The following is a 24,943-nucleotide window of genomic DNA, read 5'->3' as shown; positions in this document are numbered from 1 at the left end:
AAATGCCTCAAGGAATCATAATTTATGTATGTTATGAATTATTTACATTGGGAGATTTCCTGTGAGAACGTGGAGGGGATGCTGATGTGCTGACTCAGTGCCAGGTATGGTTAACCCAAACTGTGTTCCTGTAACTCACCTGATCTTTAAGACAATAACTGAATATAATGTTGTTATACAGAGACATCGCCAGCATTGTAATGACAAGCAGGAATGGGGAGACAGGCAAGTTCCACTACTCACCGCCCAATGAAGTGACAGATTTCTGCATATACGGCTCAAATGCATGCAATGAAGCTAAAATCATGATTCACCAGCAAGCGAGAACCACAGAGTCATACAGCATGGAAACAGACCCTATGGTCCAACCAGTCCATGCCAAACATAATCCCAAAGTAAACTAGTCCCACCTGCCTGCTGCTGGCCCGTATCCCTCCAAACCTTTCCTATTCATGTATTTATCCAAATGTCTTTTAAATGTTCTAATTATATCCACATCCACCACTCTCTCAGGAAATTCATTCCACACTCGAACTACCCTCTATGTAAAAAAAAACTTGCCCCCAAGTCTTTTTTAAATTTCTCATCTCTCACCTTAAAAACTACATCTTTTCCACTCGTGCCACATCTCAATTTTTGGTGGTCACCACATGCCATAGTGTAGCTTGGTGTCAGCAGAACTGAATTATCTCTAGGAATGCTCCAGCACCATTGTTAATGGTGCCAGCACAAAGTCTGTCTTTCCTTTTTTGAGAAGCAAAATGAAATTAAAATAGCCCTCCTAACAGACCACCTTAAAAACACATCCCCTGGATTTGAAATCTCCCATCTTAGGGAAAGACGACTACCATTGGCGATCCATACCCCTCGTGATTTTATGAACTTCTATAAGGTCGACTCTCAACCTTTTGCGCTCCAGTGGAAAATGTCCCAGCCTATCTTTATAACTCTCACCTTCCATACGCGACAACATCCTGGTAAATCTCTTCTAAACCTGCTGCAGCTTAATAGCGTTCTTCATATTTAATGGCAAACAAATGTGACAGTCCACAACAATAAATTGGTCTGTGAGGAGGGCTATTTTTTGCTTCTCAAAAAAGGAAAGGCAAACTTTGTGCTGGCACCATTAACCATGGTGCTGGAGCATTCCGAGAGATAATTCAGTTCTGCTGACACCAAGCTACACTATGGCATGTGGTGACCACCAAAAATTGAGATGTGGCATGAGTGGAAAAGATGTAGTAGATCTAAATATTGTTTGTTTACCAATACCAAAGACCCGTAAAGGACACCTGACTCTTCAAATATGGCAAGTGGGAGTTAGCTAGTTTAGGATTTCCATTTTACTCTTTTGAGTCTCTGGTCTTGTTTGCATTTGAACCCTTGGACTTAGAGACTTTCAGTTGTCAGGCCAGCATTGCCTAAAAGAAAATTACATTGGAATGGTTGGTTGGATGCATCTGGAGAAAGATACATTGCCAACCTAATACATGCTAAACATTGTTCCTGATAGTCCAGCTCAGGGCAGTGCAATTCATAAAGAGCGTCCCACTCTTCTCCCAACCTAAAGGAGAAAGTGTTGAAGGAAGAGGCCCCAATGAGAAAGGATTGGGTTGCATTTTTCTTCTAAGGAGTCATCACCCGCTCATGTAATGTGGGGAGTTCTGTGTTAAAACTGCAGTGTTAGTTTTAACTTCAGTCCTTTTTGTTTCCTCAGAAATGTTATCTATGCCAGCCGTTAAAAGATTTTCTGTCTCGTTTGCAAAGCATCCGACTAATGGTATGTTTGCTTCTTTTCAATTATCCTTTACGATCTTAACTTTTTGACTTTTTTTTTGCATGTTTCTTAAATGCACTTGTGCTTTTTAAATCTTTTGAATGTCCACTTCAATTTTTCTTTTCTCAATATTTGCTTTACTCCTTTTTATTTTTCATTACTTCAGCCTTGCCACACCAAAATCTTTGCCATGATTCCACTTTAATATGCAAAGAAATCACACATTATAACCTTTTTATTTAAGTTGATGACTTTTCCTTTGATGTAACCTCCATCAGTTTAGAACAACAATTGCACTTGTCAATCATTCCATTTCATCAGCTCTGAAGTTCTGACTGGCAACCATTTGTAGCTTCTGATTTCACTTCACTGTCCAGTTAATCATCAACAAACTTGACTGTCTTTTGCAGGTTTCAAGATGCATGGCCAGGTTTTCTGTCAAATGAGTGGTAGAGCTCACCAATAAGGGTCAGCTCCTGCTTGGAGAGGCATTTCTGATCACAACCATTTTGTACACAGGGTAGATATATTCAAGCACAAAATAAGTACCAACCGTCTGTGGTTAACTGAACAAGTCGAAAATAGGATCAAATTTAAAGGAAAGCATATAATTCAACAAAGGTGTCTGGCAGATCAGAGATTGTGCAGAATATTTTTTTAAAAATCAAAGCATAACTGAAAGAAGAAGAAAGAAGGAACCAAGGACAAGTGGAAGCTAACTAGAAATAGGTGCCATATTAGAGGTTATTGCAGGAAAAATCTCAAAGTGTAAAGAATAGCGTAGCAAATTGCCTAGCCAACAAACAGCAGAGAATAAGAATAAGTAGTCATTTTTTTGGCAAAATGTAAATGAATGGTGTGCCTCAGGGATCAGTGCTGGGTTCTCCGTCTTGGACGATTTAAATAAATGACCTAAATGAAGAGACCAATGGGTATGGTTTAGATCAGAGTGGTGCTCTGGGTCCAGCATCTGCAGTCCTCACTTTTGCCCAATGGATATGGTTGCTAAACTTACTGATGACACAAAAAATAGGTAGTAAAGTAAGATATCAAAATGAAATAAGGAGGCTACAAGCAGACATAGGTAGACTAAGCAAATGGGGAAAGATCTGGTAAATAGGGTATAATGTTCAAGGTTTGCGTAAAGATTTGTAGCTCTGGTGCCGGTTGCCATGGTTGTGGGTATGTTTGCTGAGCTGGGAAGTTGAGTTGCCGACCTTCCGTGCCCTGTCTAGGTGACATCTTCAGTGTTTTGGAGCCTCCTGTGAAGTGCTGTGGTACTCTGTCTTCTGGAATTTAGTTGGTTCCATTCCTGCTCCATCACATAAACTGGCAGAAGAACTTCAACAAAAACTGAAACATCCTATCAGTCGACCCAAACACACCATACAGACATCACAGCAATTCCTAAGCAACATCAAGACAAGGGCGAAGCAATGGTCTCATTCAGTGTAATGGCACTGTTTACTTCAATTGATAAAAATCTAGCCAGAAAGACAATAGCCAACACAATAGGGAACCTATCAACAAGGACACAAGCTCAAGCTATTAGACCTGTACTTGACAACACACTTCACATTCAACAACCAAATATATGAACAGATCAATGAGACATTTATGGGATCACCCTTCTCTGGGCTCGTAGCAGAAGCAGTGACGCAAAGACTGAACAAACAGCCCTCCCACAAATCTGACCCAAACTCTGCATCAGATGTGTGAATGACACTTTTGTAATTACTGAGAGAACAGAAATCGAGAACACCATGCTCACAGGTATCAGATTTATGAGAGAGGAGGAAACCAACAATCAATCCCATTCCTGGATGTGAATGCACCACCAGAGTGTACAGAGAAGCCACACACACTGACCAGATCCTGAATTATAACAGCAACCACCCAAACATACACGAGAGAAGCTGCATTAGAACCCTGTTCAAACGAGCTACAACACACTGCAGCACTCCCAAACTGCGAAGAGAAGAAGAAGAACATCTCCTACAGAGTCTTCAAGAATGGATATCTCTTCAACTTCATTCACAGATGCCTAATGGACAAGCAACACAACAAGTACATGCCATGACACAACACACTAATCACTCTACCTAATATAAAAACGTCTCGGAACTGACAACCAGACTTCTCCAGCTATCCGGATCCAAGACAGCCAATAAACCGACAGCCGCGCTCAGACAACAACTCACCAGAACAAAAGACCCTATACCCATCATGCGCAGGACAAATGTAATTTAGAAGATTCCATGCAAGGACTGCACAAAACACTATATAAGCCAAACCGGCAGACAACTCGCAATCCGCATCCACGAACACCAACTAGCCACTAAACATCACAACCACCTGTCCCTAGTAGCTATACACAGATGACATGGAGCACAAATTTGACTGGAATAACACAATGATCATAGGACAAGCTAAACGTAGGACAGCCAGAGAATTTCTAGAAGCGTGGCATTCATCCGTAAGCTCCATCGACAAACACTTAGACCTAGACCCAATATACCAGCCACTATAACGAACGACCAGAACCGGACTGGAACTGGAAGCAGCAGGAACTGAAGCAAATAAGTTCCAGAAGAGAGAATACCAAAGCGCTTCACAGGAGGCTCCAAAGCACTGAAGGTGTCACCTGGACAGGGGGCAAAACATCTGCAAATCAACTTCCCAGCTCGGCACACATTCCCACAACCATGGTATAATGTGGGAAATGGTGAAATTGTCCACTTTGACAAGAAATGTTTTTTAAAAGCGCATTATCTTATGCAGCAAGTTCTAGCATATTAATCGCAGAGGACTGATATTCTGAAATAGCAAGTAGTTAGAAAACCTGTGTGGCACCGTGGCTCAGTGGTTAGCACAGCTGCTTCACAGCGGCAAGGACCTGGGTTCAATTTCCCCCTTGGGCAACCAGTGACCTGCGTCCTCCCACAGTCCGGAGTTGTGCAGGTTAGACAGATTGGCCATACTAAATTGTTATAGTCAAGCAGGATGTATAAGCTTAGTGAATTAGCCTGGGGAATTGAGGGGTTATGGGTGGGGGGTGGCGGGGACTGTGGTGGGATGCTCTTCAAAGGGTTGGTGTGGACTCAATGGGTCGAATGACCGTCCTCCGTAGAGATTCTATTATTCTAATAGAATGTATTGCAAGAGAAACTGAATGCAAAACTAGGGAGGTGAAATCACATCTGAAGTACTGTGTCTGTCAAGTGTTAGTTGCTTCATTTAAGGAAGGATGAAAATGTGTTGAAAGCAGCTAAGAAGGTCTAACAGACAAATATCTATGATGGGTGGGTTTTCTCATGAGTACAGTTTGGTCAGACTAAGCTTGTATCAGTTGAAGTTTAGCATAATGAGGGGCGATTTGATTGAAGCATAAGATTCTTACAGTGTAGCTGGGGAAAGGATCCTTGAACCAGGAATCACAGTTTTAAAATAAAGATTTACACAGCGACTAGGAAAGATTTTCTCAGAGGTTCATGAATCTTTGAAACACCTCCTCAAAAGGTGGTGGAAACAGGGTATTGGAATACTTTTATGTCCTAGTTAGATTCTTGGTAAGTAAGAAGGTAAAAGGTTATCGCAAATGGTTGTGGATGTGGAGTAATCAAATTAGCCATGATCTTATTGAATGGCAGAACAAGCTCAAGGGTCCCAATGATCAGCACCATTGGTGACATGCTCTTAGGAAGTTGGGGGAGGGCAGTAATCAGTCAAGTCTCAAACCTCACGTGGACAGGCAGGCTGTCACTATACATCACTTGGAGGAGTGAGGGGTGTTGGAGCCCAGCTGACTGTGCCCCAGTATAATGGTGCCTTTATGAAAGGGTAGACAACAAAAGAAATATTCAAATAGATCTTCAAACACGTTTTTCTTCATCAGACAGGAGATGAAATCAAATTAACAATCCACCAACAGTAGAAGTGAAAATATGGCAATCCATTTGAATGCTGTCAGCAATCATTTTGCCATCAAATTACTTGAGAAGAAAATGGTCAGAATAATTATTATACAATTGTATATCACTTCCCAGAAGTGGTGTTTAGCTTAATACATAACACCAGCAAGTCAACAAGAATGCATATTAACTGCTCTCATTCAATCGTGTAATGTCTCTCCAGTCTGTGGAGTACATGTCTTTGCTAATTCTCATATGTATGATGCACTAAGGAAAAGTAAAACTTGGAAGAGTGAATTGTCTACTTACCTTTTGTTTAAACAAATTGTATCACTCACACTTCTTGTTGGTATTAGTATCTGGAAATTTGTTTAAAACTCTGTTCAACTCAGGGGCCCCAGTATTCTAGATAACTGCATAGTTTGAGCATAGATTTTTCTCCACAAGTTATCACTTTCCCTCCCACCTAAATCTCTCGTTGTCTTCATGTCAGACTGTACTAGGGTGTGCTTGCATAGATTGTAACTTTTCAGGTTCTCACCGCACTGCATTTGTCTTTGTTCATTTGAGTCACAGAAGAAATTTGACAGACAAAAGTGAGCGTCCTGTTTATGTGAAAGCTAAGATTGCCTTCCAAAAAGAAAATACTTGCATTCCCAGTGTGCAGCAATCTCAAAATCCAGTCATATACTTGTGTTTCTGGGTGAGAGAGCAATATACATGCAACACATGAACGTTTGTTGGGGATTATAAGAATTAAGACATCATAATTTCGACATGAAAATGATTTCATCAGATATTAGACACGTTATCCCCATCCCATTTGTCTACAATCAGGAGCATATTCCTTCCTCCGATTCATCGTAGTCCTCTATCTTTGGATTTTTAAAGAGTTGAAAGAAGTTGATAGATAGTTCATGAGTCTTTCTTCCATACCCTAAGCGAGTTTTTATTTCAATATCATGTTGAGGCCATCACCTATAGCTATTACCTTGTTTAGTTTCAATCAGCTCGCTTTCTCTGGAAGAGTCGCCTGTGTTGAGATTACCTGCTGTAGATTGCTTGGTGTCTCACTAATAAAGGGTTTGTGTATATAATTAACCCCTAAAGAGGAAACTAGCCCTAAGGATTAAATCTAATGACACTGGTAGAGTGATTAATGTATTTATTGGAAGTGTATTCCATTTAGTAGGTAAGTGAAATATTCTCAAGTTACAGGTTTGCGATGCATTCTGAATCAGCCAGATGTGCCATGTCAGCGCGCCTAATCTTTGTCCCGAAGTCATTGCACAGTTCTCCAGACCTCACTGTCATCCAGTTCAGATCTGACTTGATGTTTGCAGGGTTAAGAATGACATGACAAATAAGAGCTCTTTATGTTCTTGATAGAAAGGTGGTCTGTATTTTCAGAAGTGTAATTGTGACATCCAACGAAGTGTATTAGTTTGAGCGCTGGCTCAGTTGTTAGAACATTCACCTGAGTCAGAAAACTGTGGGTTTGAATTTCACTCCAGGCACTTGAGCAAAACAATCTGGGCTGACACTCCAGATTACTACTCCTCCTTTAGTCCAGTGTTTCTGATGAAGCATTGCACCAAGGCTCTGCTGTCAGATTCAAACACCCCCTGGACATTAATCTGAAGAAAGTACGTATTGTTTCTTTGTGTTAGTCAATATTTATCCCACAATCAACCTCATGAAAGCCAGTCTGACACTCTAGTGGAGCGCAATGGGAGATCTGCACTGCTGTGGGTGCCATCTTTCTGATGAGCTGTCTGGTCAGATGAATGTTGGAGGACTCTAAAGCACTGGTAAAAGAAAAAAGAAAGTTCTGCTGGTACCTAGTCAGTATTCCTCAACTAACCAGAATGTAGTTGTCTAGATTTTGATGTCAAAATATGACTACCATGCTTGCTAATATAGGACATGAATCAAAAGCACTTCACTGTGATGCACTTTGAGATATTTTCAGTGACATAATCAGACAGTAAGTAAATGCAAATATCATTTTGCTATCTGAATTTTATTTTAAGACATATATATGTTCCTTTTTCTCCTCATATGGTTCATTCTTTGCTGTTTGAAATTCTTAGAAATGTTTCATTCTTTGCTGTTTGAGATTCCTACAAATGCTTCTTCCTTTGAAATAATAATTGTGGTAATGATAGTAATTGTGTCCTTTTTTTTGTTGCTGTTTGTATTTTTTTTTACCATTGGTGCTGTTCCCTAGACTTACTGGAGAATCATCGTGTGGCGCAGTTGCTGAGGCGATTTTCAGCTGATAACAGTTTCGCACAGAACCTGGCCCTTGATGGTGCCTTGGCCCGGCATCTACATCAGTGCTCGTATCACATTCGCCTCTTCAAGAAGTGGTTGATCTCTGGGCAGGATGATATCGACTGCCTCTACGGTATCACCTGCACCTTAACTGCTGCATGGTTAGCTTTGGATGAATCTTGTTTCAGGCCATTGCAGCTATGATGCAGCTTGCAGATTTGGACCCAGTGAGCTTTGCAATAAAAGATGGGCAATTGGGGAAGGGGCTGCAAAGAGCTAAGGGGGCATTTATTTTCCCCCGTGTCTTTAACTGCCTGCAGACGGATGGTGCTCTTACAAATGCCAGAATTGTTTGAGATTTGTGTTTTTGGATTATGAATAGAAGAAACCCTCACTACTAACACAGGTTAAAAGTCAGACTGCACCACTAACAGAAATTCTTTTGTATTTCATTACCGTACAATCTCAAATCAATGATTGCCAAAGTGTCAACAGGAAATGATGGAAATGCAAAAATAATGACAAGCTACGATTTCAGTAATCGAACCTCTATGGAAGTCAAGTTAATATCCTTGGCTCAGACCTTCAAACAAGAAACGATCCCAAATGAGGGTCTGCGCCACGGTTAGAAACTTGTCCCTGTTTCAGCTACCCACAGAGCTGTTATGTATTTCCAGCATCTTCTTTTTTTATTTCAGACTTCTGGCACTTGCAACTTTGTCTAATTATTAGTATTTTTAAAAAGTGTTTTTATTCTGTGTAATTGAAAGTCTGATTTATAACTGGCGGAAACAACATGCTGTAGTCTTTTGGAGATGTTTGGCCACCTCCGACACTGCACTTTATGTCGGCAACTTTGGAGCTTTTGGTGGCAGGCTCTTGCAGTTGAGTTTGGCACTCAAGGAAGAAACGCTTTGTTTTACTTTGATTGTCTGCCTGGCTTTTTCTCCCCAGAAGGCTTTGAGCTTTTGGAAATTATACACTAACTGTTGGCAAGGATTTGTTAGCAAGCAATGTGGACAATTTTACCCTCCTGTCCCCGTCAGCTATTGAACTAAAATATATTTCTCTTTTATCCAGAAATGAGTGGAATAAAAACTGATGATAAACGATCAAAATGGAAGATAGTTGCACAGTTCTGCACTTTTTAAGTCGAAATCAATAGTAGAATGCAAAGTAATCAGAGAAACATTCTACGCTAAATCCATTTCAGGGATGAGTTATTAAGTAGAAAGTTTGCTGAGTTTAATTCAAAGCAAATCACTTTTTCTTTCTGGATTGACTGTGAAATAGCCTGGTAAGTCATAGAGTCATAAGCGTGAAATTATAACCGTATAGATGGGAGCATAAGATCCATGTAATAATAAATTTCTGAATGTAGGTTCCATATAAGGATCTTAGGGCTTTTTTAAACAGGCTTTCCAATGGCTCAAAATATAGTTGCAATATGAATGACCCTTGCAGACTAAGGAAGCTGCCTGATCAGTTTTATCTTTTTTTACAAGTTCGCCAATTTTACTCAGATCTGCTGCTCTCCATTGGTCTCTGATGGAAAGTGGGTGGTGAAGGTCAGGAACTTCAGTCATAGTGATAGTTATAATTATCTGGAAAGGCAGAATTAGCTGGAATTCTTGTCTTTTTGTTTAAACAAAGTCATTGCGAGTGTCCTTCTAGAGGTAGTTAAAATGGAAAAGGATGCAAGGTGGGAGTCCAGAACTAGAGGATATAGGTTTAGGGTGAGAGGGGAAAGATATAAAAGAGACCTAAGGGGCAACGTTTTCACGCAGAGGGTGGTACGTGTATGGAATGAGCTGCCAGAGAATGTGTGGAGGCTGGTACAATTGCAACATTTAAGAGGCATTTGGATAGCTATATGAATAGGAAGGGTTTGGAGGGATATGGGCTGGGTGCTGGCAGGTGGAATTAAATTGAGTTGGGATATCTGGTCGGTATGGACGGGTTGGACTGAAGGGTCAGTTTCCTTGCTGTACGTCTCTGACTCTAAGATACCTCCACTGTGGGGAAGACCAAAAGTAAGGGCCATAAACATAAAGTAGTCACTAATGCATCCAAGGGAATTCAGGAGAAATTTTTGTTCCGTGCTGGCTGAGTGTGGAACTTGCTACCACATAGCGAAATTGAGATAAATGGGTTAGATGTATTTAAGGAATGATTAGATAAGCATTTGAAGATTAGAAGGGATGTTTTAATAGAAACCGGTAGAGTCATAAAGTGCGGAAACAGACCCTTCAGTCCAACCATAATCCCAGATTAAACTAATCCCACTGACCTACACTTGGCCCGTATTCCTCTAAAAGTTTCTTATTCATGTACTTGCCTAAATGTCTTTTAAATGTTGTACCTGTACCAGCAACCATCACTTCCTCTGGAAGTTCATTCCACACATGAACCACTCTCTGCATTTAAAAGAAAATGTCCCTCACAACTTTTTAAATCTTTCTCCTCTCACCTTAAAAATATCCCACCTAGTCTTGAAATCTCCCACCCTAGAAAAAAGATTTAGAAGAATGAAAGAGGTCCCTTGAGTGGGACATAAACGCCAGCATTGTCCAGTTTAGCTGAATACCTTGTTTCTGCAGTGCACATTCTATGTAACATCACAGCATTATTGATCTATGGTGCACCAACTGGAAAGTTTACATGTGTAGATGCGAGGAAAGGACCTGCACCATGTCCAAAGAATCCATCAAAGCATTTTGTCTGGCCATTGTACAAGTAGGTAATTTTCACCTGCAGAGCTGCAGTGTGATGGAGATTAGATGAGAAAAATGGGAAGATTAATTAGTTACTAGATCGAGCCATGTCATCCCATTTTAGCAGATTAACCCTATTTCCACATATCTTGTCCTATTTGTTAATCCCTGCATCTCTTTTCCAATCAATGTTTCACTGTCATTGCTCTAATTAGTACAGCCACCCATTTTTGGGATCCTTACTCCCAAAGCTAATTCTTTTATCCTTATCTAAATTAAACTGTATTTGCCACCTACTTGACCCAGTTATTTGATTAATCCAAATCTTTCTGAACATGCTTTGTTTCCTAATTATCTTGTCTACAATCTTCCTCTTTCTTTTGTACAGGGGAGAAAAAGAAAAAAAATCTGGAAAATAATGTATATTAAATAAAGTCTTCATGAGTATTCAGTCATCATAATGAGCTTCCTCTTTGGGGATATTATGGACCAGACCAGACCAAATCCCCTTAAAACATTTCAAGGAGACAGCCTAGACCTTAACGTTTTCTTATATGTTAAAAGCGAGTGCCAGGTGATGTTCTGAATGCAGTTCAATTGATCAAACTACCAGGCTTGAAGTGAAAAACACTTTATTCATACACTCTCGTTAAAATACAAAATAAAATAAAAGAATTGGCTTAACTGTAACTCTATTGAAATATTTAACAAAATAATAAAATATTCATTAACTGTTCCAATGTAGTAACAACCCAAAAGCACATCCTTGACAAAGATAGATTCAGTAAAATGAATTGTCTCACGTGCAATTATAACAGCAGGAAGAGAACCCAAGCTTTCAGCTGTTGCAAAGAGTGTGAAAGATGTAGCAGCTTTCATGAACCCCAACAGCTACTGAACACTGAACAGAAAATCCTGGTTCTGTGGGAGCTTGACTCCCACCCATTTGGGCTGCTTCTATTGTTCCAACTTTTTTTTTAAAAACCCAAGGCTTCACAAGCTGTTTACTTTATTGACTTGCAGCAGGCCACTCAATACCTCTCTCAAACTCTTCATTTTTAAAAAAAAGGACAAAATACGCCTCTTAAAGCTGAACTAAAAATCTTCTTCAGTGTTTCCCCCAAAATGTTTAAAGACTAGCTTGCCAGACTTGCAAGCAATTTATTTCTTAGTTCATATAAATAGCAATGTGCAACTAAACTTCGTTTTCCTCATAATACCCAATACAAGATGCAGCTTTGTTACTTCAATGAAAATAGACAGAGCCATCATCCTGAGAAGGAAAATAAACCTAGAAAATCACAAGTTCAAGGAGAACTGATATGTAATGGCCAGAAATGTTAGCACAACAAGGTCCAAGTAGAGCAAAATAATCTAATTGAGAAGTTTCTGTCCCTTGCATTTGTTTGAAATTGTCAGGCACTGACAGTGTAGCCAAGGTTCAGGAAAAGTCTGAGAGTAAATAAATATGGCTTCTTCTTATATCATAACGTTCAAAATAGAATGGAGCATAGTATAAACAACAATTATATTTTAGTGGCATTTACTTTTTCTCTGGTAAAATTATCTGTTGTTCTAGAAAGCTTTCTGATGACAAGATCTAGGTCTCTCCAGCCCGACAGCATCTTGCTTGTAAATGAATCCTACATTTGACATAATTTCATTTAGAAGCCTGAATTATTCAATTATATTGGTTAGTAAAACTAGTGAAGCCCCTCTTGCCTCAATTATTATATTTTGTATGCTACCACAAAATATGCCCTGTCCTGAATGCTTTCTTTAGAAACTGGGATAAATGAGAAGTGACTATGACACAGTGAAGAACCAAAACCTTGAAGGTGTCTCTGCCTGTCTACCTGTTCATCCCAATTTTGTTTCTATTTGAATTCAAGCATTTTTTTCATTGATTATTTCAAAAGTGCATCATTAGATATATCTGGTTTTGTAAAGCTTTCAAGCAGACTATTTTTCTTACAGAAGTAAATGCTGCCTCCAGCTCCCCCAGTGCCTCTGACAGACATGAGCCATGGATGCTGCTGTTTTAGCTGTAAGACAGTATGAACCATTGTTTATTCATTAAAGCTAGCTCTGCACCAAAGCACCAAGCAGTTTATTTGTCACAATGTTAACAGCCTCATTCAAAGATCCAATAGGATGGCTGTTATGAGGCGGCTGAGGTGCGCTGTGTGAGTCAGTTGGATACAAACAAGAAAGGAAGCACAAACCTGTTTGAATCACTGCTCGTGAATCTCACCAAGTATAATTAGGTAGTTCACTTCTAAAGTGAATTTCGTTCCTGCCCTCCTCCTCCTTTTACATTCACTGAATCTCCTCCAGATGGAGAAGGTGAGGATATATTTTGTGTCATTCATAGTTTATTTCTCACTTGATAGAATGGGCAAATGGTTTTCCAATGTTGCCGCTATAATGGAGCAGGCAGATAAATGCTGTACATAGCTAGATGTATGGTCGAAGATAACTTTACTAGCAAGGATTGGGGTCAGCTAGCTCAGTTGGCTGCAAGACTGGTTTGTGATGAAGAGTGATGCCAGCAGTGCACCTTCAGTTTCTGCACTGTGCAAGACTCTCCTTCTCAACCCCTCCTCTTGCCTGAGGTGTGGTGACCCCTATGTTAAACCACTATCACCAGTCATTTCTGTCTAATGAGCGAGCAACCCCACGGTCCTTGGGGAGTATGGTGACTTAGTTTACTAACAAGGGTACCCAATGGCAGAAAGATTATATTCATATCTCAACTCTGAATAGCTGCATGATTCCAGTTTAACTTTATACCAAATCCATTCCCAGTTCTATCGATGGGAATATATTTTCTCATTTCTCCTTCCTGTTGCCTCATCCACAGGTGAAAGATAAATGTGAAATGACCCTGTTAATACACAATTACTGTGAGGTGATGTAATGCATGCTGTAAAGGAGTAATTTGTCAATGCAAACAGTTAAATGTTCACTAATCTAACTAAGAAGTCAATTGGTGCTGTTGACAGTCTTTTCATATCATTACTTGAAACAAATTGAGGCATCAGAAAAATAAGTGTAAGTGTAGTCCTTACTGATTATAAATTCTAAGTCAGTCTGAACTAGTGTCACCTCTGAACTGGGCCATTTGCAATTCAAATTATTTTATTAATCTGCTTGCTTACTGATTTGTTTTGTTGCACTGTCGAAGACACTGTGAACGTCAATTTAGAATAGTTCTAGTAACCTTTAGCAATTTTATTCACATAGAATAATTCCACAATATAACTAATAAGAGCTCACTCCTTGCCAAATAAGCTATATTGCATGTGGAATGAGTGCTAGTAATTGTGTACTATGTATTTGTGGTTCATGATAAACATAAATAATTGTTTTCTGTTGGGGTTTGTTGCTGTTGCACACTCAGACATCTCCTTTACAACAACTTCGGAGTGCTTGCATGATATTGCAATGCTGCTACGGCAGAAGCATTTGCGTCTGATGTGAGTTAAGCCCGGCTTGTTGGATTGTGGACTGTAAATGCTTGAACTGATTTGCACCATCATTGATGCAGTCATTATTTGGTTGACTTTTATGTTGGTATATTATACTTGACATCTGTATATGGAACCTTGATCAGAGCTCATTTTTGTATTTAAGGTGCAACAGAATCCCAGAATGAGCATTCACCCCCTTTCCATCCCATGTTCAGAGTTGGTAGTTATTTGTTACTGAGCTTGCAAAGTGTATTATGAGTATGAATCTTGTACAGCGCCATAATTGTGCGTGTGTGTATATTAAACGCCATCTTATAAAATGTAACACTTTATTCGTATGTGCTCAAGCACAATAGATTTTGTCTGATTCTTTGAATTAAAGTTGATAGCAAGCATTGTTTAGACACTACAAGCAATTTTGTTTTTGTTCTTCTGCGGCATGTAATTTATCTCAGCCAGGACAATTGTAGGACACTATATTCAACACCCCGATACAGGAAACAGAAAGATTGATTATCACTCTCCATCTCTACCACTGGAAATCAGCCGTTTGAGCAGTGGGCAACAAGAGTTGCTTTATATCCCTTCAGAGCTAAATATCCTGAAGTTGCTCACTTTTAGGCCGAGGTATAATGAATTCACCATTTAGATGAGATACTGAAGGCAACTACTGATGAAACCCTAACTGAGGAGCAACCGAGGTCCCCAGAGTCAATTGTGAAGAAACCCAATTTAAAGCATCTTACTTACAAATTAGGCTGAGAAAACTGGCACTTTGTACTCTACAGAAGTTTTGGTTTGGAGATGATTTGATAAAGATTTACAAGACGAAGGGTTTAGATGCTTCTGTTTGTACAGAGAATTTGTTTAAACCAAATCACCAGATGTTGTAACCTCCAGTTATGTAATGGCAAAGTTCGATTAGCAGTGCTTCTTTTCCCAGGGAATGGGGATCTGAGGGAGGGGTGCTAGCTTGGACAATGCTCACAGATTTCTTGACTTCCTTTAAGTGAGAGCTGAACATGTTTCTGACTCGGACAGATTGTCGTGAATAAGAGGTAGGTGCCATATAACATTAATAAGGATTGAAGTGGTCTACTAGATTAATTTCATTGGCCTAATGAGATTGAAGATCAATTTCTACTTTTTTTTATGGTAATTGGCTGGTAATTTACTTTGTTTCACCCAGGAAATGATGTGGTTTCTTAGTTGGTGGGGCATTTCAGAGTCATGGTGCACAAGACATTGCAATTTTCTGGGAAAGTATAAATCTGTAGGTCTTTCTCTGCCCATAACATTTACTATGGGAGACTTTTACTGTTTATTCATTCAACCATAAATGACAACGTTAATGGCATTTGGAGGTAATGAAACTATTATTGAATGGGTTTTGAGTGATTTAAATTTTGACATAACATTTAGAAGCAAACATTGGCTAATAAAGGTTTTAATGAGAAAGTAGGGATAAAATGTATCTACTATAGGTTTGCAACAGATTTAGTAGACTTCTGTTAATATGTTGAAGAGTATAGAGTCCCAATTTGTGAGCCTCTGCCACATCATAGATTCGCTTTCTGTAGCTGTTCGTGATTACGTTTTGGCCGGGATTTAAGAACCTGTTATCCAATAGACATTGATCTTTTGTCACAGGTAAGTCATTTTCGTGAGTGTCTGCACCATTTGAGAGGTTTGTGACCCTCTTATAATCTTTTCCTTTTCCTGTCCGTAGCATCTACTGCTAGAGACTATCTTCCCTACCACCCCTTCTTTCGCATTGTCACATTATTGCTTACCAACAAGTAGGAAATGCTTCTTCCCTTAGCAAAGATATTTGAGTTATTTATTCAGTAATGTATTTTGTTTTAGTGCGTTTTTAGTTCTGACCTCAAAATCAAACATCCAAACATAACATTTTTAATCAGATGGCCGTGTCTGCTCCATTGAATGGATGATAGAGATCCCAAAGTATAACTTGCAGAAGAGCCTTCGCCAGCATTCCTCCCACAATCATCAGGTCCAAATAAAAACCAAATTATTTGGTAATTTACCACATTGTTGTTTGTGGCTCTTGGTAAGGATATTAAGTGTATTATTCTGCATAATATTTCCTTCAGAAGTGTTTAATTGTTTGCGTGTAAAGATACTTTAGTTAATTTCACTATTACGTGCAAACCTGCTCAAACTTGAAGGAGGTCTGAATAAATTGCTCCTACCTAATAGAATGTAAGTCTCTCCAAAGCATATCACCAGCTTATCTTCTGTTACCACTATCTTGTATCCCTGAATGTTATATTATGATCCCTAGTGACAGATACCTGAAATGTCCAGAGATAACCCTTGTTTCCATTCTGGACTCTTGAACACTTTGTAATTTTTTTGCTTCATGATTATTGACCATGGCCTTCAGCTGTCCATATGAGGTTGTGAAATTCCTTCTGTATCTCTACCTCACTTTTCTTCCTCCTTTACAATGCCCGTTAAACTGTATTTATTTGACCAGTTTTTTAGTCATCTGCCCCCTTACATGATTGTGTCAAACTTTGATTACAATCCTGTAAAGTGCCTTGTGACAGTTTAGTTTGTTAAAGGCATTGCGTAAAATGGATGGATAATTCTCAGCAGCACTGAAATACTAACAACAATAACATATTCTCCAATGCACTTCCAATTTCTCTTGAGTTAGAATCAGGTATGTGAACAAATAGTCCAAAGCAATAAATTTTGTTTAACAAAGAAAAGAGGTGAAATGCTCCCTTGCATTGCTGAGTGTCCTTTGGCCAAGAATATGCCAGTGAGTGTGGGATTAACAAAGTCATGGAAAATGCAGCCACGTGGTGTAGAATAAATATCTGTCGGTTTCTCTTTTTGTTTCTTGTCGAATCCTGACCTTTATTTATGATAGATGAAAGTTAACATGAATTCAGGAAGCATGGTATATTCCATTTATAGGGAATAGTCTGCCTTTCTAATTATGCCCTGGAGACCTTGGTATACATGAGTGATTGTCTCCTTGATTTTGGACTAGCTTTGGTCTATCAATTTTTATTGTTTGACCTATGACACAATGTTCTGAAACCGGGAGGTGGGGGAAATAATTGGACAAGATAATAGTGGTAATACTGTCTGAGTAATCAACCATATTGAAACCAAGAATCCCTGTCAAGCTAGTTGTCTTTAACCTTAGTGTCTGGGCTATGGAGGCAGAGAGTATCTTCTCCAATGACCCAGGCCACAGAGTGATTGTGAGGGCGAACCAGCCAAATGTAAATCCTGCCCACTTCGGTGTCCTTACTCACATGCGCGCGCGCGCGCACACACACACACACACGTATGGAATCACTCACTCTCATTTCTAGCGAAGGTGATCAAGAGCTGAAACTTCCTTTTTGTTTTGTTTTAGAATAAAATGTTGCTGAGGTCAAATGTAATGTCTCCACCCTATAAACCAATAGCATCCAGGCAACAATTCCAGGAGATTCCTAATTTGTACAGCTCAGAGGCTGAGAAAAGCTATTTTAATAATATATTTATTCTTTTCCCCACTCTGCCAAGATTATTTGTGACCAGACATTTGGTTTAATGCTGTCTGATTTCACACAGAGGGTGGTACGTGTATGGAATGAGCTGCCAGAGGCAGTGGTGGAGGCTGGTACAATTGCAATATTTAAAAGGCATCTGGATGGATATATGAATAGGAAGGCTTTAGAGGGACATGGGCAAGGTGCTGGAAGTGGGACTAGATTGGGTTGGGATACCTGGGCGGCATAGACGGGTTGGACCAAAGGGTCTGTTTCCATGTTATACATCTGTATGACTCTATTTCCTAAAGTCAATCTTGAATCAAATACTAAGAAGGATGATTTTCCCCTCCCTGCCTGTGGCTAAATGTTTTGTCTCTCAACAGTTACCAAAACAGTGATTAGTAGATCTTTGTTAGAAATTGTTCATGGAAGCCTTGCCTGTCCTCTGTGGCCCATTTGTATTCATCATGAAATGTGCTGTTCAGAATTATATATGGATGGATTGCTCGGTATGTTCATGCCTGCAATACATGCGTGCAAGGGCGGCACGGTGGCACAGTGGTTAGCATTGCTGCCTCACAGCGCCAGGGACCTGGGTTCAATTCCCGCCTCAGGCGACTGACTGTGTGGAGTTTGCACGTTCTCCCCGTGTCTGCGTGGGTATCCTCCGGGTGCTCCGGTTTCCTCCCACAGTCCAAAAATGTGCGGGTCAGGTGAATTGGCTATGCTAAATTGCCCGTAGTGTTAGGTAAGGGGTATGGGTGGGTTGCGCTTCGGCGGGTCGGTGTGGACTTGTTGGGCCGAAGGGCCTGTTTCCACACTGTAAGTAATCTAATCTAATATTACCACAACGCAGTTTTCACCATCTGTTGTCCTCCATATAAACAACCTCAGTTATTATAAAGCTCCTGTAACATTTTCCCTGGCGTAAGTTAACTGAAGTTTGTTCAGGACTCAGAGCTAATAAAATTCACCTCAAGTGTAACTTATGACCTCTATATACAAAACAACTACAACACACTGTCTCATTCTGTTTTATGGTGACTGAATGAGTTGGCAATATATTGGAACACTTTTTTATTTTGTTCACTGTTGTCTATTTCTTTTTAATTGAGAAACCAAACTGCAAGATATCAGGAGCATATTATACTCAATTCTTTCTCCCTGAACAGTTTAACTCATACTAGATTGTGCCATTGTTCAGACTCATTCTTTATCAAGGGCCTAGAATTCTGAAACTCCACACCTCCATTGACCTGTAGCTTTCTCTTTCCTTCCACAACTTTTAAAGTCCAAATTTGGCATTGGCCAAACACACCTGATTTAGTTGCCTGACTTCCCTTCTATCCTTTTTAATTTGTGGTGTTGATGGTAGCCATGATGCGGAGGTGCCAGTGTTGGGCTGGGTTGGACAAAGTCAGAAGTCACATGACACCAGGTTATAACCCAATGGGTTTATTTGAAATCTCAAGCTTTCGGAGCTCTGCTCCTTTGTCAGGTTCAAGACTGTTCTCCAATAGCTTATGATTTCAAATATATCCACTAGGCTGTAAGCTGGTGTCGTGTGACTTCTGTTTTTTAATTCGGAGCTGACCTGCATTACAAGTGTTTGGAAATTTGCATTGGCTTGCCCTTTAAAATAAACCTGCTACCCAAACGAGTTCTGATGAGTTCCAGATTCATTCACAATTCTTAAAAGCAAAAATGTAATGTAAGAAATAGAATTGTAAATAGACTGAATGCCCTCGTGAGCATGCTTCACCATTCACTGTGATCATTGTTAACCTTCTGTTCCAAAAGCACTTTTCCACTCCCCACATCCCTTCATTCCCCAAGAGAACAGAAATCTGTCCATCTCAGCCTTGAACAATGAAGTAAATGTTTTTGGCAGTAGCTCTGAGTGTGAAGTAACAGATTTGATTCCTATTCCAGATACTGAAGCCCTGGACTCAGGCTGACATTCCCAGTGCAGCATTTGAAGGAGTGCTATACTGTCATAGAAGCTCTCTTTCAGATAAGTAAACCAAGCCCCATCTGCTTCAGATGAATGTGATAAGTCCAAAAGCACGATTCCAAGAAGACTAGCAGGTTCTCCTCTGTATTCTGGTCAATGTTTGTTCCCTCAAACTTCATTAGAATAGATTTACCTGGTCATTGGCACTTTGCTGTTTTGGGATGTCATTCTACACTAACTGCTAAAGGAGATGTTCTTCACTGGATTGTGAATGATACAATATAAATGAAAGTCTTTTAAGTCTTTCTTTAAGGGAATAGTTTAAAATTTGAATTAAATAAGCTTCTACAGTTTGCACTCATGGCACCCAGCAGTTTGTAATAATTTGCTTTGGCTTGACTTGTAAATCCTTTGCATAAAATGCCAAGCATATTCTCAACATCTTAATTATACATGGTCCTGCAAGATTGCCTTGCTCACTAATCCTGTAATGAGGCATTCCTGCTACCAGCTGTTCTGTTGAAGAACATTTCATTCTCTCTTGATTTGCTGACATAAAAGATCAAAATGTACCTTTCGTTCCCCCACTGGTTTACCAGACCAGATTTCCCCCTTGATCCTGGGAAAAATTTGTCTCTTTAAACCTTTTAATTGTCTTTGCCCTTCTCAAAGAATTTACTAATTTGACCAAAGTTTTTAGGAGCCTTGTAATAGGTCTCATTTGCAAGAAACATTATATTCATGACAATTGTAAGTAAATGCTTTCCAATAGCAATGAGCTCATTGAATTCAAAGTTCAGTAATTTTCTTTTCTTATTCACTCACAGAATGTTGCACGGCCAACATTTATTATTGTCCTTGAAAGTGTGGTGCTCAGCTGATGTCATGAATGCAATTGGGTAGCTTGCTGGACCATTTCACAGAACAATTAAAAGCCCAACACATTGCTGTGGGCCGAGTGTAAGATGTTAGTCAGATTAGGTAAGGACGGTAGATTTCTTTCCCAAAAGTGTGTCCTGTGAAACAGATGGATTTTGTCGATAATTGGTTAGTTTCACACTTGGTACAGAGCAACATTCCACAGCTTAAAAGTGATAGTGACCAGGTAATCTGTTATCGTAAATAAATTTGAGGGAATAAATATTGGCTACAGCACTGCAGACAGCTTGCTACTCTTCTCTGCATTGTGGTCACCAATAATGATGGGCTTTTTACTCCAGATTTATTTAATTATATATATTTAAATCCCCCCCCTACTGTGGGATTTAAACCAATGTCCAGATCAGTGTTCTATACCTCTAGTTTGTTAGTCCAGTAACTAAATCCCTAGGCTGTCATATCTGTTAAAAAGCACTGACCATTTTGAAATACATCACTGCACTCATGTCCTCTGTTATCTGAAAGCAAGCAACATACATTAAGTGCTGTTTTCATTTTACCTCTGACTCTCTGTAATTTAACAAAGAAACTATATTTTTAATTTTTAAAACATGTTATGGTATTCCCTGATGGTTTAATTGATTTAATGCCCACGTGGAAGTGAGCAATGAATTTCCAGGTTAGCAAATGTGGTTAGCAGGTTCACAGAGAGATCAGCAGGAGGGCTCTCCATCCGTCCACAGCACAATGAGTGAATGAGGGAGGAGAAAAATCAAGTCCTGGGTATGTGGTCTTGGTGTCTAATCATTAAACCCTGCTGGAAAATGCACATGATTGTTGGATGGGTTCAAAATCAAGCTTGGACGCTGATGCACAGCATAGTTGAATATCATGCCAGTATTTTATATTGATACTTGTGTGAAGAATGGTCACTTGCATGTGGTCGTGTTCAGAGTTCTTCATACATGAATGCTTTAAGGATAAACAGAGAGAAATAGGAGTTAAGAGATTAGCAGCACAAAACTGTGTTGTGTTTTCAGTAAACATATATAAGTAAACTTCTGGCATTGTGTTCAGAGCTTTGTCAGATTAATGTTTGTTGACTCGTGGACCACAAACAGAACAATTGTTTGTTCTATTAACACAAAGCACTTTTTAAAAGAAGCCATTGCTGTTGTGCAGGGGCTGTTATATTCTTAATATTTTCCACCTCTTGTTCCTGTTGGTGACATTCCCACAGCATCAAAACCCTTCAGAAATGCTGAGGAATCTGTCTTTGTGCCCACCATTTAATGTTAAATTACAGAGAGTCAGGGATAGAATGAAACAGCACTTAATGTGTGCTGCCTGCTTTCAGTTAACAGATGTCATGAGTATAGTGATGGATTTCAAAACTATTGGTGCCTTTTAACAGGTATGATGGCTTAGTGATTTAGGCTCCAGTTAACAGTCCTAAGTTTTTAAACTTAAGTGAACTCAGTATATTGATAGCTTAAGTGTTAATAGTGCGCAGTCAATGCAAATTATAGTTAGTGTCCCTTTGCAGGCGAGTAATTTCCAACTGTTAAACCCTTCCCCAAGGTGTTTATATCCTTGACTATTTAATAGTTGTTTGATAGTGCAAAACTTGAGTATTACTGAAAAAAGGACAAGTGTTCCCTTGTGTATTTTCTATCGCATCATCTTGACCAGAGTCCACTTGCCAATCAATCAGTACCCTTTATCATGCAGTATAAATTGTTGTTCCCTTTGAAACGTGATATTCTTGTGTCCATGATGCTGAGTATAAAATTAAGAATATCTCTTCCTTTCAGCAATACAAATTAGTAGATTAAAATCTAATGAAGGAATGACTTTTCATTCATTGAATGCCTTGCATTACTTCCCTATTTGCAGCAAACGTCACATGTAGTGTAATGAACTCCATCACTTCTAATTGTAAATAAACTCTCATTTCAACCTATGTTTTGAAATCCTCTTGTGTTGGTCTGAATTGAGATCAATATGACTAGAGAACGAGGCCAGGCTTTAGTGGTCTGTGCACTAAGTGTTGAGGCAGGGGACTTGGGGAGCAATTAACTTCCATTCTTAGGGAGGATGTCAAAGGGAGAGGGGTTTTGACAGCAGTGTTAGAGGCAGCTTTCAGTGGTCAATCCTACTCTCATCCTAATGCCCTCAGATGGGGCAAACTGAGCCTCCCCCACCCATTTGGCAGGCAGGGATACCCTGAATTGTATCTTGGAAAGGCAACCATTTTTCTCACCTGCCAAGAAGGTAGGTAATTGGGCTGGTCAAAATTGACCATTTAGGCCTTAATTGGTATTAGGCTGGGAAGGTTGCCTATGGAGTTTCTCACCCAGATCTCCATTTACAGGGGTATCAAGTAGAGAATAAGTATCTCTTTGAACCAAACTGTCTAATTATTCATTCTTCCTGCCACCTGAGGAGAGGGAAAGTTGCACTTTTGGAGTAAGAGAGTGAATACCGGAGATGTGAACTTTGAAAAAGGCATTAGCTAGTCGAAGAAACAAAATAAGTTAACATTTGTGAGTGGAGCCCCCTTTCTTTTATAGGGACCTACCATTGTCTATATTTCCCTTTTTCAAAACCTGACTGAGCTGCAGAGCGATGGTAGCACATTTTATTTATTGCAGCAAAGTCTAACCTTGTTCTTCTCAATTACTCAAGCATTTGATCTCTTACCCATGTTACCACCTGCACAGAGATTGTCTGTGTTGAAAAAGTACAAATAGGGATTCTGCACACACTGCTTGAGCTTGATGGCTGCCCCAGTCACCATTTTATTGAGTGTATTAACCTACTTTGCATTTGAGATGCAGAGGGAAGTCCAATTCAATATGTTAGTGTTTGTAGACCTCAAAGTCCCACTCTGTTGTGTCTAAGTTATGGTTTTAATTGATAGAAAACAGTGGAGATTTGGGCTAACGGCTTTTTTTCCATTAAAGTATCCAGTTTAAAAGCTTTGCTGCTCCCCAGGTATTGATGTGTAACTACATACCAGGAGTGTTCTTGGCCCAGCAGCATTCTGATACTTGCAATTTGCATTCAGATCTTGCTTTAAGTGTCCAGTGTTGTTGCATTTGCCTGTCATATTTTGGTTTGGCTCAATGACTGCTTTCCATAATACAACTCGTTTTCCCTGGGAAAATAGTAGTTTTGATGTGAGCCATTTTCATTGCCTTTAACGTATATTAAGATCCTGCGAAATGTAATTAATTGCAGATACCTTGTATTCTTTTCTCTCATTTTTACTTAGGTTTTGAAGGATGTTCAATGGTTCCTTCAATCTACCCTTTGGAAACACTCCATAATTCTCTCTCCCTGAAACAAGTGAATGAATTCCTTACATCCATCTCTGAAATTTGTGGGAAATCTCATGATGGAACATCAAAAGGTAAAAGGTGCACTTGTCACCGAGACTGATACAATGAGAACGTTCCTTTGGCTGTGTTATCTGTCAATGTATCTCAGCATGAACTGAAATTATGAAATTTCAGCACTGTTTCACAACTCAATATATCACATTACATGACTCAACCCTAACGTTTTAACAAAGAAAAGAAATCCAGTTTCTGAGATATCTTGCAGATTGGCTGGTGAATGGGAAAGAAAAAATATCATGGTTCTGAAGCTGGCCTAAGGCATGTGTGATAGCATGCATATACCTCAGTCAAAGAGTTATGGGATCCAAACCTACTGCAGAGATTTGAGTACATTGTGTTGCCGTGGTCTTACCAGACCATAGGGATTTTCTCTCATTAGCGAGAGACAACTGGTAGAGATTTAACCTGAGGGCCACTCTACCTCAGGCGAGGGGAGAAGTTGAGAAGGAGAGTCCTTCATACTAACCTCTGCCAGTGATGGGAATTGAACTCACGCTGTTGGCATCACACTGCTTCGCAAACCAACCATCCAGCCAACTTGACACTTCAGTGCAATACTGTGTCAGTAATACACTGTTGAATGTGCTGTATGTCAGATGAAATGTTAAACAAGGCCCCATCCACCCCTTCATTTGGATATAAAAAGTGCTTTGGTATTATTTCATAGGACAAGTCTGGTTTCCCCCAGGTAAAAGTACCTGAGTGTTTTTTTGCCTTCACCAATATCACTAAAGCAGGTAAGCAGTTTTGGAGCTTGCTGTGCATAAATTGAATTGTAGAACAAGATAGAATCCCGATGGTGCAGAAAAAGGCCATTTGGCCCATTGAGTCTGTACTGACCTTCCAAAAATATCCCACCTTTTCCCATAACCCCTCATTTACCATGGCCAATCCACCTAACCTGCACATCTTTGTGGCAGGAAGCCAGAGTACCCGGCAGAGACTCACATAGACACGGGGAGAATGTGCAAGCTTCGTGGACAGTCACCTAAGCTGGAATCAAACCCAGTTCCTGGTGCTGTGAAGCAGCAGT

At 39.7% G+C, this 24,943-nt stretch overlaps 1 protein-coding gene across 4 annotated transcripts in view; it reads left to right on the top strand.

The window, feature by feature from the left end:
* The window catches only part of ppip5k1a (diphosphoinositol pentakisphosphate kinase 1a), a 167,549-nt gene that overhangs the window by 127,642 nt on the left and 14,964 nt on the right, over positions 1 to 24,943 (top strand). For 2 of the 4 annotated variants that reach the window (XM_060853729.1, XM_060853728.1), the window contains one exon: positions 23,784 to 23,921. In XM_060853729.1, coding sequence (XP_060709712.1) covers positions 23,784 to 23,921 — 138 coding nt within the window. Of the gene's footprint in view, positions 1 to 1,717; positions 1,781 to 7,918; positions 8,099 to 23,783; positions 23,922 to 24,943 lie in introns of all 4 variants that reach the window. The other 2 variants (XM_060853730.1, XM_060853726.1) reach the window with 2 other exon arrangements.

The sequence above is a fragment of the Hemiscyllium ocellatum genome, chromosome 42 (genome assembly GCF_020745735.1).
Source record: "Hemiscyllium ocellatum isolate sHemOce1 chromosome 42, sHemOce1.pat.X.cur, whole genome shotgun sequence".
Classification (NCBI taxonomy): Eukaryota; Metazoa; Chordata; class Chondrichthyes; order Orectolobiformes; family Hemiscylliidae; genus Hemiscyllium; species Hemiscyllium ocellatum.
The sequence above is the reverse complement of the archived record's forward strand: the minus strand, read 5'-3'. Positions and strand labels throughout refer to the sequence as shown.